We start from the raw sequence: 17,625 nt of genomic DNA, 5'->3' as shown, positions 1-17,625 counted from the left end.
CTTTAATGTATGAAAATGAAAGTAAATCACTCACTGCTCTTGATTTAATTACTTTGTAGTTTTAACAAGAATTTATCCAAAGTCAATCCAAAAATCAGATAGAATAGATTATATTGTTTTACTAGTGACTAAAAAATAAAAATAATAGGGACCTGACCATGTTTTGCTTAAGTGTTTCTTTCTTTAATTGCTAATGCAACCTTTTCACACCACAGACTGAAACAAATTAAGCATTGCATCCGACATTATCAAGATGAATTTGTTGTTCTGACACAGTTTAATCCTGAGTTATTGTCATATTTTATTACCAATTTCTAAACTACAGGCAAATAAACTGTGATATTGTAAGAAACGTTGAAGGTGTCTGAATACATTTTGGTTTGATTGTGTATTTTATTTTACAGTGAAGACTATGCAGTGCTATTTTAAATGAACAAAAACAAACTTAAAAAAAATGTAAACTTTGTGTAAATAGCACAAATAAAGAAATTGAATGAACAAACAATACTAATATAATATATGTGGTTGTCTATTTCAATAATACTGTACTTCATCTTGAAAGAATGTCATATGCATTGCATATCATTCAGGACGAATGCATATCTTTTTCAGAGAGCATGTATATTTTTCATTGAGAGCAGGCCTTATGTTTATTTTATAAATACCATTCCATAACAGACTGATGGAAACATTTAGTCAAGTCAACTAAGTTGACTTTGTTCTACTAAAAAAAAAAACTAGACTAAGACTAAAAGACTTAAGACTAGACTAAGACTAAAACTCTTATGATATTTAGTCGACTAAAACTAGACTAAGACTAAAACATTTCAGATGACTAAAATGTGACTAAAACTAAATGGTGTGTTATTCAAAAGACTAAGACTAAGACTAAATCCGAATTCGCTGTCAAAATTAACACTGGCGCACTCTCTTGCTTAAATTTATGATAATGTTGATGGAAAATTCTATATATAGTTTTAACAAATTTTAAACACCCCTTTGCTCTAATTTCAAATGTGCATGCTGCAAATATGGAAGTCATTTCAAACTATGACAAATAAAATATTCCAAAATACCTAATGTATTTTCTTAAATAAAACGAGCTTATAAAACAAAACAATTCATTATAAAAGAAAAAAGAAAAAAAAAGTACGTTTTCATCTCAGGTCACATCAAGTGTCCATTTATACAGTGTCGACAAGGCGTCTAAACTATCCATGCTGAAAACATCAGTGTAAGTGTGTGTGTGGGATGATGGCTGCAGTTTGGAGTTCTAAGCGCTGTTTTAAGGTTGCTCTGCAGTGCTGTACTGCAATGAATGTTGTGAGGGTTTTTTCTGCTTTTCTGGACCAGTTCCCACCAATGCTGCATTTCTTTCTCATCAGACACACACACACACACTCAGAGGTGTCCTCTGCTGGTGCAGCAAAAGAGTCTGGCAGGGGACGAGCTTCATTCAGCACTCTTTGGTATACTGCAGTGAGTGAGCAAACACACACACAGACACACACACACACACACACACACACACACGTATGTACAGGAAGTCAGGTTCTCTATTTGGTTGGAACAATTGAAAATCTATAAATTCAATAACTCCTTTTAAGTCTAGGACTTAGAAGTCCCTCAGCTCACACACAAACGTTTATTTAGCTATCTAAATGGGGTCATTCCATAGGCGTAATGGTATTTATATACAGTACAGACTGTATATTCTATAGCCATACACCAACCCTTCACCTAACCCTACCCCTTACAGAAAACTTTCTGCATTTTTACAATAATAAAAAAAACTTTGTTTTACAAATGAGGACATCCCCAAAGGGAGGTTTTTGGAGATTTTGTCAGATTTAGCTCACTTTTGGGTACAGTATATGGTAGGTACACACTGTGATATGCTGTCTTGTCTCTCTGTCTCTTAAACACATGCTTTTAAACTATATCCTCTCAGTGTGCAAAGTTTTGCTATAATAATAAACAAATTTAGGTTCTGATTAAAGTCATGTTTAACAAGAAAGCCTGTGCAAAGTTGGTCGATTTGAGCGAGGAGGATCTTGGGCTGCCCACTGCTCCGGGTGTGTGTTCACGGTGTGTGTTCACTGCTGTGCGCTGGATGGGTTAAATGCGGAGCACAAATTCTGAGTATGGGTCACCATACTTGGCTGTATGTCACGTCACTTTTTAACTAATGTTATCACTATTTTATGACTTTACAGCCACCAGAGGGTGCTTTTTCATACATACAATATTTATTCACCCACAAAGTTTATCTAAAAAAATTAAATAAATCAGATATAATGTTCAATTTTTGTTTGTGTTTTAATAATCATAAAATCTGTCATATTTATGGCTTTTGAAACTAGCTTTACCATGCTAAAATTTCAAAGAGAACACAACATTCACAACAACAAAATTGATTTTTTATTTAATTTAAAAATGTGTAAAGTACAAGAAAAAAAAACATGTAAACATGTAAACATGTAAACATTTGAAAAATCGAATAAAACTAATTTATAAAAAAATATATATATTTGATATATTTGAACAGACATGCACAGTATTTTTGTTTGAAACTAGGATTAAAAAATCAATTTACTCATTTAAAAAAATATATTTTTTAATAGCAAAATCCATGCAGCATTGATGAACAGAGAATCCCAGAACACTGAAGATTTTAGATGGGCAGTACAAAAAATTATTAAGGTCCAGGTACTACATTTGTTTAATTTTTCATTTTTTCATGAAGTTTCTCTTTGATCCATCCATTCTATCTTTACTGACAAAATTTGTTACTGGTTTTAGAATTTATATTGCTTCCTTAAATTGAATTGAAATTATTATTTATTTATTTTTTTTGCTGCACAGATTTACTGTATGTGACAGAAACTGTGGTAAAGTAGTGCAACAGACAAACACAATGAAGAATGACAAAAATTCTCAATCATAATAATTGGCAGCAACAGTTAATGAAGTCAGAGTTTAAACACATAAACAATTCATATCTCATCTTTTTAGGAATACAAAAGATAGATATCAAAATATGAGATTTGACCTCACGTTAAGTATTCATACATAAATCAAAAATTAAAAAAGGTTATGATAACTAAAAACATATATCTGTAAAAATAAGAGTAGAAGAACGTAAGCTTCTACGATCAATTTGCCATCTAGATATTGTTATTTCATATAATTAGAAACTCCTGTGTTGAAATATGTTATCACTAGTAGGTACAGATTGGTTAGCCCAGACAGCAACTAACAGCACAGACTCACTCAAAGCACCTGATCCTCTGATCTGTGGTCCTCCATCTCAACTAACATATCATCATCCTGTCTCCGGAACACCCGCACAACAGTAAAAATGATGAGGATCAGGAGAACAACGCCAATGGATCCACCCACAGCTATTGCCAGAATTCCAATTTCAGAGAATGAAACTAGAAGAAAACAGAAAGTATTCTTAATGCTCAGCTGCCTTATTGAATGTTTATTTTATTCAGATTATTTTAAAATGTATGTTCTTATTAACATTATCATTATTTTTATTACCTGTCCTGGTATCTTGTTTTATTTATTTTTCCTGTCACCGCTTTCATTGACTGGGTAGTAACTGATTACATGAAATTTGGATTACACACACACACACACACACACGTACATATACCAAAAAGAAAACAAGTAGGTAGAATTGAATAAGAATGAATGAATAGAGAAAGCTTTTTTTTTCTCAATCTTTTTTTTAATCAATATGGTCAAATATTATCCCATTTAAACTAATTTGATAAACAAGTCAGGACAAAAGTTATCTAAAAGGAATCCAAAATGTGTATGATTATATTACCTAAAATGTGTAATGTAATGGATTACATACTAACTAGAAATTTTGTCATGTAATTTGGAATCAGTAACAGACTACAATTTTCAAGTAATCTACCCAGCTCTGTCCATTAAGTACATTCAATCGAAATAAAGAAGGAAATCTGTTCAAATAACAGAATGTGAAGCTTTATAAGAGTATGGCCAGTAAACTGAATATCGCTCATTACTGTTACTCTTACACTCTTGTTGTCTGTACCATAACTCTCTCAGAGAAGACTGTCTGCTATTCTAGCCTTGTTGATTACATACTTCTGTCCTTCTGCTGCTGGGATCAAAGAGAGAACAGAATATCCTGCTCATACTAGCTTCACCTTCACTGCCACACAGGTTTGGAAGGGTGAGTAAATGGTTTTTCAAGCTCATTTTTCAAACAAGTGGCACAGCATCAACTCTTACCTTTTTCAACAACTCTGAGGCTGATCTCACCTATAAAGCCCTGGATGTCGGGTGGATTTTTGACTTGGCAGCTGTAGGTACCATTAAATCTGAACTGCACATTCTGCAGCGTGATGGATGCATCACCCTTCATTATATCACCAGACCATACAGCATGGCCCTTAAACATGCCTATTTCCGGTGGAAATGCACTTTTCTGGTAGTGAAAAATCTAGGACAGAATAATAGAAAGAGTTGTTAAAATGGAAAGTTAAATAGGAAGGAAGCATGTCCCACTGAAATGAGGTTGGAAAAAAAAGTGAAAGAAGGAAATAATAAAAAGAAAAGCGGCAGAAGGAAAATTGTATTGTAGACATCTGAACAGCCTTTGAAGAGGGCATTTTCTGAACTCAGCCTCATTTCACCCGGTAGTAAATAAAGATTTTCATTCACATTAACCTTCACAATCATTCAGTCTCACCAATTCTCCTGTCATCTTTCCAAGTGGTCGGAAGCTCCAGGATACAGAGACTTTTTCTTCGGAGAGAGGATGTGTCGATTTAAATATACATTTGAGCCGTACATCTGTCCCATTGACTGCCTCCAACTCCGAGGACGTAAGCAACTCCATTCCCTCCACATGATGTACACCTGAAAGCCATGGGTTAACTTGTTCATATAAGAGCTCATTCCAACAACATTTACATTTCCTCACCCTAAACTCAGCACTAAAATGTACATTCTATGGCCTTGTAGCAAACACTGAAAGAGAAAACCATACCACAAACTTCATGACAGATATATAGATACTTGTCATAGACACGTTCATGTCATAACTCTCTTATCAGACCTAATCTAATTTAAAATCCATTATCAGATTGGTACAATCAGATGTTACAAAATAAAACCTCTCACATGAAAATCAGATAAACATTAAGTTGTTTCTTTTATTAATACCGTGTACTGAAATGTAAAAACAGGCATGACAATACCTGTATCTAAATATTACATTCTCTATTTTGCATGTCATATCTTGACAATCATGTTAAGTGCCAATCTTTACACACTGAATAGGTAATAGTCGGTGCAATCTTAAGGGTTTTAAGCAGCCAGTCCTTCCAGCTAACAATTAGCCACAACAATCTGAACCATCAAAACATTTTTACAGCATCACGTTTGCAATGATTACTCAGCTCATACAACATTATTCATTCACAAGGGACTATTGCTGCACTGAGATGTTCTGCACAAACTACCCTGAACTATTTATTAGGCATTAAATTAAAGCTGTGAAGGGTCCTGCTGTGATCAGTGTGTTTAACTCTGCTTAAACTGAGACTGCAGTCATTCCAGCCATTAAATATGTTTCACTAGATCTCTCAACTCAGTACTAGACCTACTTAGACTATTTGCAAATAATACGTTTATATATTTTGAGTAGTAGACTATATTTTTGTTTACTTCATTTTAGATTTTATTTTTTATTAAAAAATACATTCCAATGTTTTTTTTTTCTGCCTATACTGTTAATCTTTCTTACTGCACCTGGCTGCTATCCGCTCCAAGCCTCTGTAATTCCTGCATTAACCCCCTGAGGATCAATCTAATCTCATATAATCTTGTTTTATGAACGGCAGCGCAGTGTAAATCGGATAAGTAGGCCTACCACAGAATAACACTACTATTAAGTAGTGGTTAAACCATAGGTATAAGGTATAATGTGACATGTGACCACAGAAGTCTCAAACAGATTCTTTGAAATAAATATTTAAAAGTTAATCAAACATTTTAATTATTTGCCAGCCGTCATAAAACTCCGAAAAGAAGAAGAAACGTTTTAGATTTATTCCGAAATCCAAGGTGGACCCATGTAGAAACTTACCTGGCAAGACAAGCGCACCCAGTGCAGGAAAGAGGTACATCCAGACCCGAGACATAGGAAAAATACTGGATGATAGGAGCCTACTCTTAACTATATATCTAAACACTTACTGTATTTATACTCAGTATCTAAATATTAGTTATACTTCGGCACTCCTGAGGACAGCGGCTATGCTAAACCACTCACACTGCTTGCTCTTCACCGTGAGTGGAAAGAGGAGGAGATTTAAAAGGAGTTAACAAAAACCGGTCAGGACAAGGTACTTCTGCACATCAGATTCCCTCAAGCTATCTGCTCTCTTATAGGTAGGCTATCCATTGCATGCCACTACATGTTTCTCATAAGCAGTGTAGCAACAACACAGGGATTTGGATGTTCGTTTCATTTGTTCTTGCCTCCCGCTATAACAAAGGTTACACAACCTTGTCGGTTATATTCTTAAACAAAACTAAAACTAAAATATTTTTTCTAACTCTACTTGTACTGGAAAAGCGTAATCACAGAAAGCACACTGTCAGTGTTACTTTTATTTTACTTTTTTCTCGGCTGCCATCTTGTGGAATATTGAAAAATCGCAGCCGCAGCTTTCAGGTTCTAGTGACGTCATTAATTAAACGATCCTCTGGACCACAAAACCCACAAGTAGCAAAGTATAGCTATTTGTAGCAATAACCAATATGTTGTTTATTTATTAGACAATATATTCACTGTTTTTGTTATTTTCTAAAAACGAAATCATTCCAAACACAGCCAGTGTTTTGCATATCTGAGCAACATGAAAGTGTTTTTCGTTCCTAAATGAATCAACCGTTTCAATTAATCGGTTCAATCGCAATGACTCTCTTATTAACAGTGATTTGCTGCAACCTACTGGCTGTTTTAATTATACATTTAAGGTACCTTTTAATTTTTAAAATAATTTCAAACATCAGTTTTCAATGATTTATCTGTAAAAAATCAAAACATTAATTATTAATTTGTAACTGCAGGTTGAAGTATTTCATGTCCCACAGAGCTGCATTATAATTCAGATGTTTTTACACACTCTTTATAAACTGTGTGTAAAAACATCTAAATAACACTTCAGATGCAGCTTCTGTTTTCTCAGCATTGAAAAGATCAGTTTTGTGGATACTGATTGCATTTGCTTGGTAACAGCCCAAATGCAAGTATTTTACCTAAAAGATGGTTCACACTTTTAGAAAAAGATTGTGTAAAGGTAAAAATAAGAGTCAGCTGTCAATCAGCACAATAACACTCAGCAAAATAGTCTAATTATCATTATCGATAAAATCACAGAGATCACAGAGATATAACTTTTTGTCATTATTGCAAACCCTTAATTTTTTCTCTTTATTTTGATTTGCCACCCCAAGATTTACTGTACGTGGCCTCAAAAAATTTCTGGGGACGCACTGTGTACAACCATACCTAGAGCTGTAGTCAAGTCCAGCTTTGTCGAATCCAAGTCAAGTCCAAGTCCAGGACTAGTCGAGACCGAGTCAAGACCGAGTCCAAAGAGGTTCGAGTCCAAGTCAAGTCCAAGTCCAAAAGTTTCAAGTCCAAGTCCAAGACCGAGTCCAAATGAAAGAAAAAAGGGTCCTCTTCAAGACCACATACTTAACTACTGATAATGTTTGTGATGCGAGAGAAAGCATATCTCCTATTCTAAGAAAATCATTTTACATTATTATTTGTAATGATCAAAAAGCATGTGCAAAGTAACAACTCTGTAGGACAGGGGTCTCCAAACTACATCCTGGAGGGCCAATGTCCTGAAAAGTTTAGCTCCAACTGGCCTTAACACACCTGGAAGATTAGTGTGTCTAGTAAGAGCTTGATTAGGTTCAAGTGTGTATAATTAGGGTTAAAGCTAACAGGGGCGTTAAACAAGATCCCGGGCCCTATGCATAGGCAGTCCTGATGGGCCCCCATGGCCCCCACCCATGAAAATATCCAGGTAAAATAAAATATATTTCAGATTCATACTTTTCAAGGGCCCTCTCTTCCTTTGGGGCCTTGCTAATGAGTACTGGTTTTACCCCCAGTCCGACCCTGGGAGCTAAACTTGGATAAACAAACAAGGTTTGGAACTGTAAGGTCAAATAATTTTTATGTACTTTATTTTTTGTTGACATTATATCTGTGGTCAAAAATTTATATGACTATGCCTAATTGGCACAGTGCACAGACACACGCAAAGCTCGGGATATGACAAATGCGCACAGCAAGGCAAGAATGGATACGTTTGGCACTACTGGGCATGCGCACATAAATACAGTGAAATTTTTGTCATACTGTACTAGGGCTTGCATAGACTAGTCGAGCTCTGTCGGAAACAATCGACTACTCCAGCATGCATTAACCATAATGCATACAAAGTGTTTGCAAGTACCACGTGAATTTTAGAATTACAATATTGCGTGGAGCTGTTACTATATGACCTTATCTATGTTGCATGTTAAAATAAAATATGTAATGTAATAATTAGGGTTGTGTCTGAAGCCGAATACCTTATTCGGAATGGCACGGATAATGGCTTAAAAAACGAATAACGGACAAGGAATAATTCTGCCTGAATACTCGGCTGAAGCTGACACAGTCTGGTGTTTGCTAGATAACAGGTGAGCCAGGGCATCAGTGCCAGAAGTTAATGAATGTAAACTTTATGAGTGAAAAGAGCGCAAATCAAACACCGCATTGTCTGTGCATCTCTCAGAAATCAGAGCGTTGCAAGAGTAATTTTACCTATAATAATACATCATAGCTACACGTTATTCTATTTTTATATATTTAAAAGGCAAATATTGAAAGCTTAGGCTACCATATGCTACGAATGAATGGAATAAGCACAGCGCGCTCACCAATCAAACAGCCGCGCTGCGCGTCTCAGTCTCTCAAAAACCAAATCAGTTCTCTCTCAAGAGTAGGTTAATAATCAGCTTCGATACGGATACATTGTCTACTTGTCCTTCATGTTTGCATATTTACCTTTTGCTGGTTTGCGCGGAACACACACATCTGTTTAGTGAAGTTCAATAACATTAAGACTCGCTCAAAGTGTTCTGCGTAATGAAAATGTGTGCATTGAATGGATTCAGTCGTGTTCAAATGATCACCAAACGTTTGTCATGACATCTCTCTGCTTGCATGATAAATATTATTTTACAAATTAATAATTATTTAAATTATTTATTAAAAAAGTCATAACAGTCTTATCAAGTAACTGTACGATGTTGTATCCGAATGTAGATAGGAAAAATTTTGTGATTGTTACAGATACAAATACTGGCTGTTACATGAAAATGTAAATATGTAATGTCATAATTATAAAGTTTTTAAAATTTACATATGTAATTGTTGCATAAGGCTATACATTAATACGCGTTTATTGATTAAAAAAAAAGGCTATCTAAGTGTAGACGTAAATAAAACACAATCTAACAGGTAGAAAATTAAATTAGAAACATCTAAACTTTTCAGGTCGCAGTAAGTGCACCGCTGGTCAAGCACATCCTTTCCCGGAACAATACTGAAAGCTAAGGCAAGATGGAGAAACAGATGATCATAGTTGTACAAGGATAGCCATTTTATAAATGAATCTATTAGCAGAGCTACTGCAAGTGATTTTAAGTGCTGGAATTCCATTTATTCTTTGCTGAAACTTCTGCGTCATCATGGAGAGCGGGTCATGGTTGCCCAGCAACAGCAGACGCCACTGGAGCGCAAGCGCAGGCTACAGAGTGCTTTGGAAATAAGGAGAGCGGCGCTCCTAGCGTTTTCCACACGTTTTCAGTCGCGACATCATGCAAATGTGGTTTTGTTTTGAAGGAGAAATTTTTTATTTTATTTTTTTGCTGGACTCGGTCGAGACCAACTAGAAGACTTGGCGAGTCCAATGGCCAAGTCCGAGTGCAAATTCAACGAGTCCGAGACAAGTCCGAGACGACAGAAAAATGTCTCGAGTCCGGACTCGAGTCCAAGACCGGACTCGAGTACTACAGCCCTAACCATACCTCAAGGTGGTCATTTTTTAAACTGGATTAGAAGAACTTTTACTTGGGCTACTAAAATTATGAACTGAATGATAAACAGTCGGTCAGACAGCAGGCATGTATTGAGTATAAATTGTGTAGCCTACGTTTTAATTATATCCATTTTATTATATTTTTATTATATCGGATTTAAAAGGCATTAGAAATCCACGTATCAAATATGATATAGGCTACGGCTTTATAGGTTTAGCACAGTTAATTTCTTGTATGTCGAACTATTCTAAACAAGCTGAATGAAATATAAGCAGGACCCTCTGTGATACCGCTTCAATTGTAACTGTTTTGCCTTCACGAGGCGGCCGATGACGATAGCTGGAGGCGGAAGTGAGGCTTCCAGAAAGTGCGAGGGCGGTTGCGCAGGGAAGTGGGGAGGTGGTTGGCTGGATGCTATTCGGTTTACATAACCCAAACATTTACCGTGATTTTTTGAAAATACCTCGCACTATATACCCTCACAATTGTTACCTCCAACGTTATTGTTACTGTGTAGCCTGAGTCGGCTAAGGTTGCATTGCTTTCTACCGGAGAGCTAGAAAAAGCAAAGTCGAGGTGCGCGGCTGCAGAAACACTCATCTGCATCTTCCACCGGACAGTCAGTCGACTGCGGTGCTGCTGTACGTGACTGAGGGAGCCCTGCCCTACTCTGCTGCACACCAGCAATTCACTCACTGCAGACTGGATTTGCAAACACTGTAGCCAGGTTAGTCAAAAGGAAACATGCGTAGAGATGGACGTGATGTGCGGGAATGTGGTCTCCTTTTGTCCCCCGGCTGTTGATTCATTCTTCTTTGTTATGCCATCCGATAAACAATACTGTAACCGTCCCTGAGAATAGCAGTCATTAAAGAACAGTATGAAGCGTTAATCTTTACTGCACAGCCTCTGCTCTGTGTTGGCTTCATCCGGGGTCCATCATCACCATCCTCCTCCTCCTCCTCATCCACACAATACTAAAAGCAAAACACAGGCGCTCTTTGTGCGGCGTAACTAGCGTTTATGTATCCGGAATTATATGTGCGCCCTTTCAATTAATTATATTTTCCTATTGACAGTTGAATTACTAAATTTCCACTCACTACAGTGTTAACTAGTCAACCATTGCTGGTCACTTCCATTACGTCAACGCGTCCGCTCATTAGTAGTGTTGTGTTTGTGTGCAGACTCAGAATGAGCGCTGAGGAGAATCCCGCTGCTGAACCTGCGCCTGTCATCGACGTGCAGGGAGACGGACGCTGGATGTCACAGGTGTGCACCATTGAGGAACACTGTAGAAGCATGTGCTTCAAACAGCTCAGAGTTGTGCAAATCTTTTCCTATTTTTTAACACCTCGCTCCTATTAAGGATTAGAGTTTAACATGCTTGGATCTGTCCTATATTTTGCAGCATAACCGGTTTGTGCAGGAGTGCAAGGATGCAGAGCCTGATGTTCTGTTTGTGGGGGACTCAATGGTGCAGCTAATGCAGCAGCATGAGGTAATTTTTATTTCGTTAACGAGTCAGCCCATGTAAGGAGAGCCATGTATGTCCATAAGATTTCGATTACAATTCCTTTTATTTATTTAGTAAGAAGACACTTTTATCCAAATATATATCAGAATAATTCTAAGGGAAGCAGTGAATTCTGCAATTCAGGTGGTTTGCAAGCTTAAGCATAATTTTTTTTTTATTACAAATGTATTATAAATATTAGTGTATCATATGAAACTGGTGTATTTTAAAACGTATTTGAATGTATTTATAAGTATTGTACATGTATTATATATTATAGCCAATATATTACATTTGAAATGATACTAACAAAACTTTGCCCTAATAATTTAGATTTTTATTTCATTTTAATGACGTATTACCCAGCTCTCAGGAATACTTTATTCTCATCAGTCTTTCATGGCATTCAGTGGTCAAACACTTTTAAATAATGTAAATGTAAATCGAATATATAGAATTGTAGTAATGGCACTTAAGCAAGTTTTATCATTCCAAAATGAACAAGCCATGACTCTTTTTACGTACACTTTGGTAAATGTGCACCTGATATGCTTTATGTCTGTTGTAGGTTATTATTAATAATAATCAGCATTTAATTTGCTTTTCTATAAATGAACATATTTGGTTTACATTAGTTCCAGTTGGTTTATAATTCTTACTGGTGCTGGTCTCAGGTGTGGAGGGAACTGTTTTCACCTCTCCATGCTCTGAACTTTGGGGTTAGTGGAGACACAACCTGTAATGTGCTGTGGAGACTACAGAATGGAGAACTGGATAACATCAGACCCAAAGTGAGGAAGCGTTTCTTCTTTATTTGTTCACACAGCTTTAACAATATTTCTTATGAAATAAAATGTGTGTTCAATGCTGGAATAGCATTATTATTATTTGTTTTTCCACAGGTGGTGGTTTTATGGGTTGGGACAAATAATCATGAGCACACTGCGGATCAAGTTGCAGGAGGAATATTGGCCATTGCACAGTTACTTCTGTCTCGTCTCCCCAAGGCCAAAATTATTGTTTTGGTGAGTTACCTAAATCAATATGTCTAAATATTGATCATGTGAGATTTGTAGTGTTCGGATTAATGCGTAAACAGAATATTTTAAGTGGTTCAGTTTTTTGTTCTACGCTGATCAGTTGTAATTCCTGTCATTTAGGGCCTGTTGCCAAGGGGAGAGTTTCCTAACCCTCTGAGAGAGAAAAATGCAGCAGTGATAATCTACTTCGCGCATCTCTTCCTCGACTCGGCCCTGTTCAGTTTATTGATGTGGGAGGTAATTTTGTCCACTCAGATGGGACTATTTCTTCTCGAGACATGTTCGACTTCCTGCATCTGTCCGCCGGTGCATACAGGACCATGTCAACAACTCTTCATGAGCTGCTGCTTCAACTGTTGGAGGAAACGCCCCAGGAGAGGCGAGCCTCACTGGTCTAGGAAGGGGCACCATATTAGTCAATCACTGAAGAGGCATGGTTAAGACATGTTGGCTATTCAAAATGTACCTAAAATACTTTATTTAGCAAGACAAAGAAAAGTACAAAAAGAACAACTAACAAAAGTGGATGTAGGACAGTTGTCAATTTTATATAACCAGTATAAAATGTGTATATGTATCTAAGATGCATAATAGTCAACAGTAAGAGAATGAAGACTAGATGAGAAATATTTGTGACAAGAAATAGTTTTTCTTAGGACATGTTGCTTTGCGGTGGGAGCAGAGTCTCTTCAAAATCCCATTGTCAACCTTTAATAGTAGCACTTTCTCTGCCAGCTTCTCTGTGCCTTCATATATGCACTCAGTCACACTCACAGTGTTATGATGACAGCAAAATGATTCAGACACACAAGAGAAATCATGCCTTTGAAAGTATGTCTTGCTCCCCATTACAAGTTCTTTGGCACAGAGGCATCTGAAACCTCATCTTTCTCTTTTGCCCTTTCATATTCCCAATAACACAAATATGATAGAGGAAGTCTGGAGTGAAAACAATCAAACCATGTCATACCTTGTGTGTGAGAGTTTGAGTTTGACAAAGCTCCTCTTCTTAAGCACCTAATGCACGGCCATGAGGTTTTCAGTGTTAATATTTATCTCACTTGCATCCGTTTTTGTGTATGTGTCCATGTGCTCAATAAAGAATTATGTAAAGAGTTAAGTGTGAGAGCTAGTGGGCAAAAAGTGATATATAAAGTTGTGTATGTGTGTGTGTATGTGCGTCTATGTGTATATAACTATAATCTGTTAATATTAATGCACAGTACTCTGTGAAAAGTGCTTACATAGCTGGTGCTGGTGTATGTGAATGTTTTTGTGTTTGAGTGTAAGAGATCAACCATCTATAACTATTTGGCCCTCAAAGCGTGCACAATTACTGCGGCACAACTGCCACTTGCTTCAGATCCAAGCATTCCAATAAATCAGCAGGGATCGAACCTCATATGTGTATTTATTTTATTTTTATCACATGCTGTTAATATGCAATGTTTATATCGGGTTCTTTGTACAGCATTATTATTAACTATGCTTACATAATGCTTTCAAAAATGATCAAGAGCTTCTATATCTACAGTTAGTTATTTTAAAACAGTCTGCTTGAATATTCATTGATCAGTCCTTTTTCAAATGCAAGAATATTAGATAATAGTGCATTGTAAATCAAGACATGGGAGTATCATCTTACTGGAGGCAAATATATTTTGTACCATTCATGGTTTTTGAGACTTGTACTCCGAGTCTGCTTCAGAAAATAAATAGTAAAACTCATTAAGCCTGTAGAGGGAGACATAACACTGTTTAAATGACCTACTGCGGAATCATGCAGATGTTTTGAAATTATTCATTAAGAAATGTAATACGCCACCAACATGGAAACTTCTAAGAGGTGAACAAACCGCCATTATAATGTACAACATGTACTGACTGGGTTCTCTACCCCAAAAAAGATGATTTTCCTCTGTAAGTTGATAGCACAAGAAAATAAACCTTGTACCGATTTGAAAACATCGAGTGGGCCTATCATCACCACCATCCTGGTTGCATGAGTAGATAGGTTACTGCTGATGATGACAAGCGTGGAGTTCTGTTCTGATGACACACTTGATACTTGGATAATCTCATCCTCTGTATATTAGCATGTAGTGCTCAGAAGCCAATGTGCCTCTGTTTGACTGCACATTTGAGACGACGACTGTAGTTTATTGGCAAGTTAAAAATATATGTTACGTTGTTTCACAACAGAGGCTCATTGGAAATCAAAATGCTACTCAGCATAAGCCAATCAAGAGATTTTGCTTGAGAATGGGATAGTTGAGCAAATCAAGGGACAAAGATAACTAGTTGAACAATGACCTCTGACTAGTTATGTCTTTGTTTGTTTAGCAGTTGATAAAGTAGCATTTCGAGCAGAAGGAGGTGGAGATCAAGGTTTGCTACACGTTGCTAAATGTTTTGAGATAACTTCACAGTCTTGTCATAGTTTCACGATTACCGGTTTATGACAGCGAGATGTAATCACATGAATGCATTATATTCAATAACGAACTGCTTTTGTTCCGTCTTGCTTTAACTGCTGAATTTCAGAGCTTAGATTTACATTAGATAATTTAGTTTTCTGGCTTCGAATGCTGAATTGTGTCAATGAATTTTGATTTACTAAATACATATTTGTCCCAAGAAACACTGTTTAGATGCAGTTAAGCATTTCATAAAATTGATATGCTGTTGCATTTCAAGATTTAACTAATGTAATTTAAATCATATCTGAAAAATGCCAGTTAAAATATTTTCTCAGGCAGAAATAATGTCACTGAATGTTTTACAAATAATTCCAGTTTGTGAGACTGACAGAGAATGTGTATTGATGTATCTGCAAATATCTTAAAGGCATCACTTATCTCTTTACCTTTGAACCTCTGATGTGTAAGAGGACGGGTTCCAACTCCACATGCACTGTTTCTGCCCTATATAAGACCTTTGCCTCTGCTGTCCGTCCTCGCACATTCAGAGCAGCACCACTCAGGTAAGAGCTGAAACCAGCAGGAGAGGAGGAATGGATCAAGGGAATATCAGAGTAAATCTTGGTTGAACAGCGTAATAATAAATGCTTTCTGTTTCAGAGCTTAACCATGAAATTCGTGGCTCTTGCACTGACAATCTTCTTGGCTGTGGGTAAGTAACGTTATGATTTTTCTTTAGTATTTTAAATTTACTTCATGCTTAACTAATTAAAAATATAATGTCAGCTGAATAAATGATTTTGTTAATGCCTTGTTTTTTAAATGTGGACTATTTGACCACCTGTTTCTTGAAATAGTTTAAAGTCTTCGCTGTCTTCCTTTTGGTGTCTGAATCTTTTCCTGTGTCTTCTCAGGTTCCAGGCCAATTTCCTGCAGGCTGATGCTCCTTCTCAGCTGGACGCACTTTAGTCAGCAGCCTTGGTGTACCTGACCCAGGTCAAGGAGCAGACTCAGAAGGCCCTCGACAATTTGGACGGAACTGACTATGAGCAATACAAGTAAGAGCCATAATCTCATCATGATGACCTCTACATTGTCATGTCTCTCACTATATTCTCCTTTGAGTCTTAATCTGCTGTTTGTGGTTTTTACTGGTTTTTCCCCTTCACAGTTCAGTCATTCTCAAAATAAGAGTATCGTGTCACACTTCGGCATCTCATCGTTTCAAGTCAAATCTCTGATATTTATATAATACAGATTGCTTCAAAGTAGCTTCACATTTAAAAATAAAATAGTTAATGTTATAAATGCATTATTTAGTTCATGATGTCAGCTGAAGTGACAAAGTGACATGACACACAGCCAAGTATGGTGACCCATGCTCAGAATTCGTGCTCTGCATTTAACCCATCCACAGTGCACATACACACAGCAGTGAACACACCACACCGTGAACATACACCCAGAGCAGTGGGAGATCCACAGAATAAATGGGTGTCATTATTTAGCTCAATTTAGTTCAGTGTTTTTTCAATCATCCGATAACTGTCAATGCTGCAAATAAAAAACACTTAAACTAGTTTAATTCGGCTATAAGCAGCTCCACAGAAAGCATATCATTTTTCAGCTAAAGTCAGTGCAGACAACGTTGATTTATTCAGATTAATAACAGTCAATGTTGTAAAGTTGGTGTCATTAACCAGCTCAATTCATTTTAAAATTAACATCATCCTATATTAGCAGTGCAGTTAAATCACTGATATTACTGTATTTATATTAATTAAGCTTCTGAGCAAGCAAAAGGCAACAGCAAGGAACCAAACTCCTCTAGTGGAGGGTGGGGGAAAAAACTTGGGAGAAACAGGACTCAGTTGGGTGTCCGGATCTGGTCTGACCTTAATGAACAAGCAAAGTTTGATTTATGTTCCAGATTTCACCTGAAATTGTTTGTGTTTCCCAAATTTATGTTCTTTCTCTTCAGGGTGCAACTTTCAGAGAGCCTGACTAAGCTCCAAGATTATGCCCAGTCCACCTCCCAGACTCTGACTCCCTATGCTGAGACCATGTCCAACCAGTTCCTGGAGAGCACCAATCAGCTGCGCGCGAGCGTGTCATGACTTGTCGAGGACCTCCGTTCCAAGATGGAGCCCCACCGTGCGGAGCTGTACAGGTGCTGCAGAAGCACTTTTGACGAGTACCGTGAAAGCTGGAGCCCGTCTTCCAGAGTACGCCAACCTGAACGTGAAAATGCTGATCACTTCGTGCCAAGCTGCAGCCCCTGTTGGATGAGATGAGGCAGAAGTTTGAGACCAACGTCGAGGAGACCAAGTCTAATTCATGCCGATGGTTGAGGCCGTACGCACTAAGCTGACTGCAAGTCTGAGGAACTGAAGTCCCATGGCCACCCCATATGCTGAGGAATACAAGGAACAGCTGATGAAGGCTGTCGAGGAGGCCAGAGAGAAGCTTGCTCCACACACCCAGG

The 17,625-nt window shown here is 37.2% G+C and overlaps 1 protein-coding gene and 2 pseudogenes across 2 annotated transcripts; 2 read left to right on the top strand and 1 right to left on the bottom strand.

Annotated features, from left to right (window-relative positions):
- Nucleotides 1–2,826: 2,826 nt before the first annotated feature.
- LOC113081959 (myelin protein zero-like protein 2) lies at nt 2,827–6,403 on the bottom strand. Of its 2 annotated transcripts, XM_026253856.1 has the most exons (5): nt 6,137–6,401; nt 4,736–4,905; nt 4,276–4,486; nt 3,550–3,610; nt 2,827–3,437 (listed from the first exon to the last, which is right to left on the bottom strand). In XM_026253856.1, the coding sequence occupies exons 1-5, from the start codon at nt 6,189–6,191 to the stop codon at nt 3,425–3,427; spliced, it is 510 nt and encodes a 169-aa protein (XP_026109641.1). In that variant the 5' UTR covers nt 6,192–6,401; the 3' UTR covers nt 2,827–3,424. The 2 variants fall into 2 exon arrangements, with proteins under 2 accessions (XP_026109641.1, XP_026109640.1); XM_026253855.1 differs by lacking the exon at nt 3,550–3,610 and having other exon boundaries at nt 6,137–6,403.
- Nucleotides 6,404–10,512: 4,109 nt separating this feature from the next.
- On the top strand, nt 10,513–13,261 carry LOC113081956 (platelet-activating factor acetylhydrolase IB subunit beta-like; annotated as a pseudogene).
- A 1,288-nt stretch (nt 13,262–14,549) lies between these two features.
- Nucleotides 14,550–17,619, top strand: LOC113081953 (apolipoprotein A-I-like; annotated as a pseudogene).
- Nucleotides 17,620–17,625: the final 6 nt, after the last annotated feature.

This window comes from Carassius auratus, unplaced genomic scaffold (genome assembly GCF_003368295.1).
Source record: "Carassius auratus strain Wakin unplaced genomic scaffold, ASM336829v1 scaf_tig00035351, whole genome shotgun sequence".
Classification (NCBI taxonomy): domain Eukaryota; kingdom Metazoa; phylum Chordata; class Actinopteri; order Cypriniformes; family Cyprinidae; genus Carassius; species Carassius auratus.
Note: the sequence above shows the minus strand (reverse complement) of the source record. Positions and strands in the feature narration are given on the sequence as shown.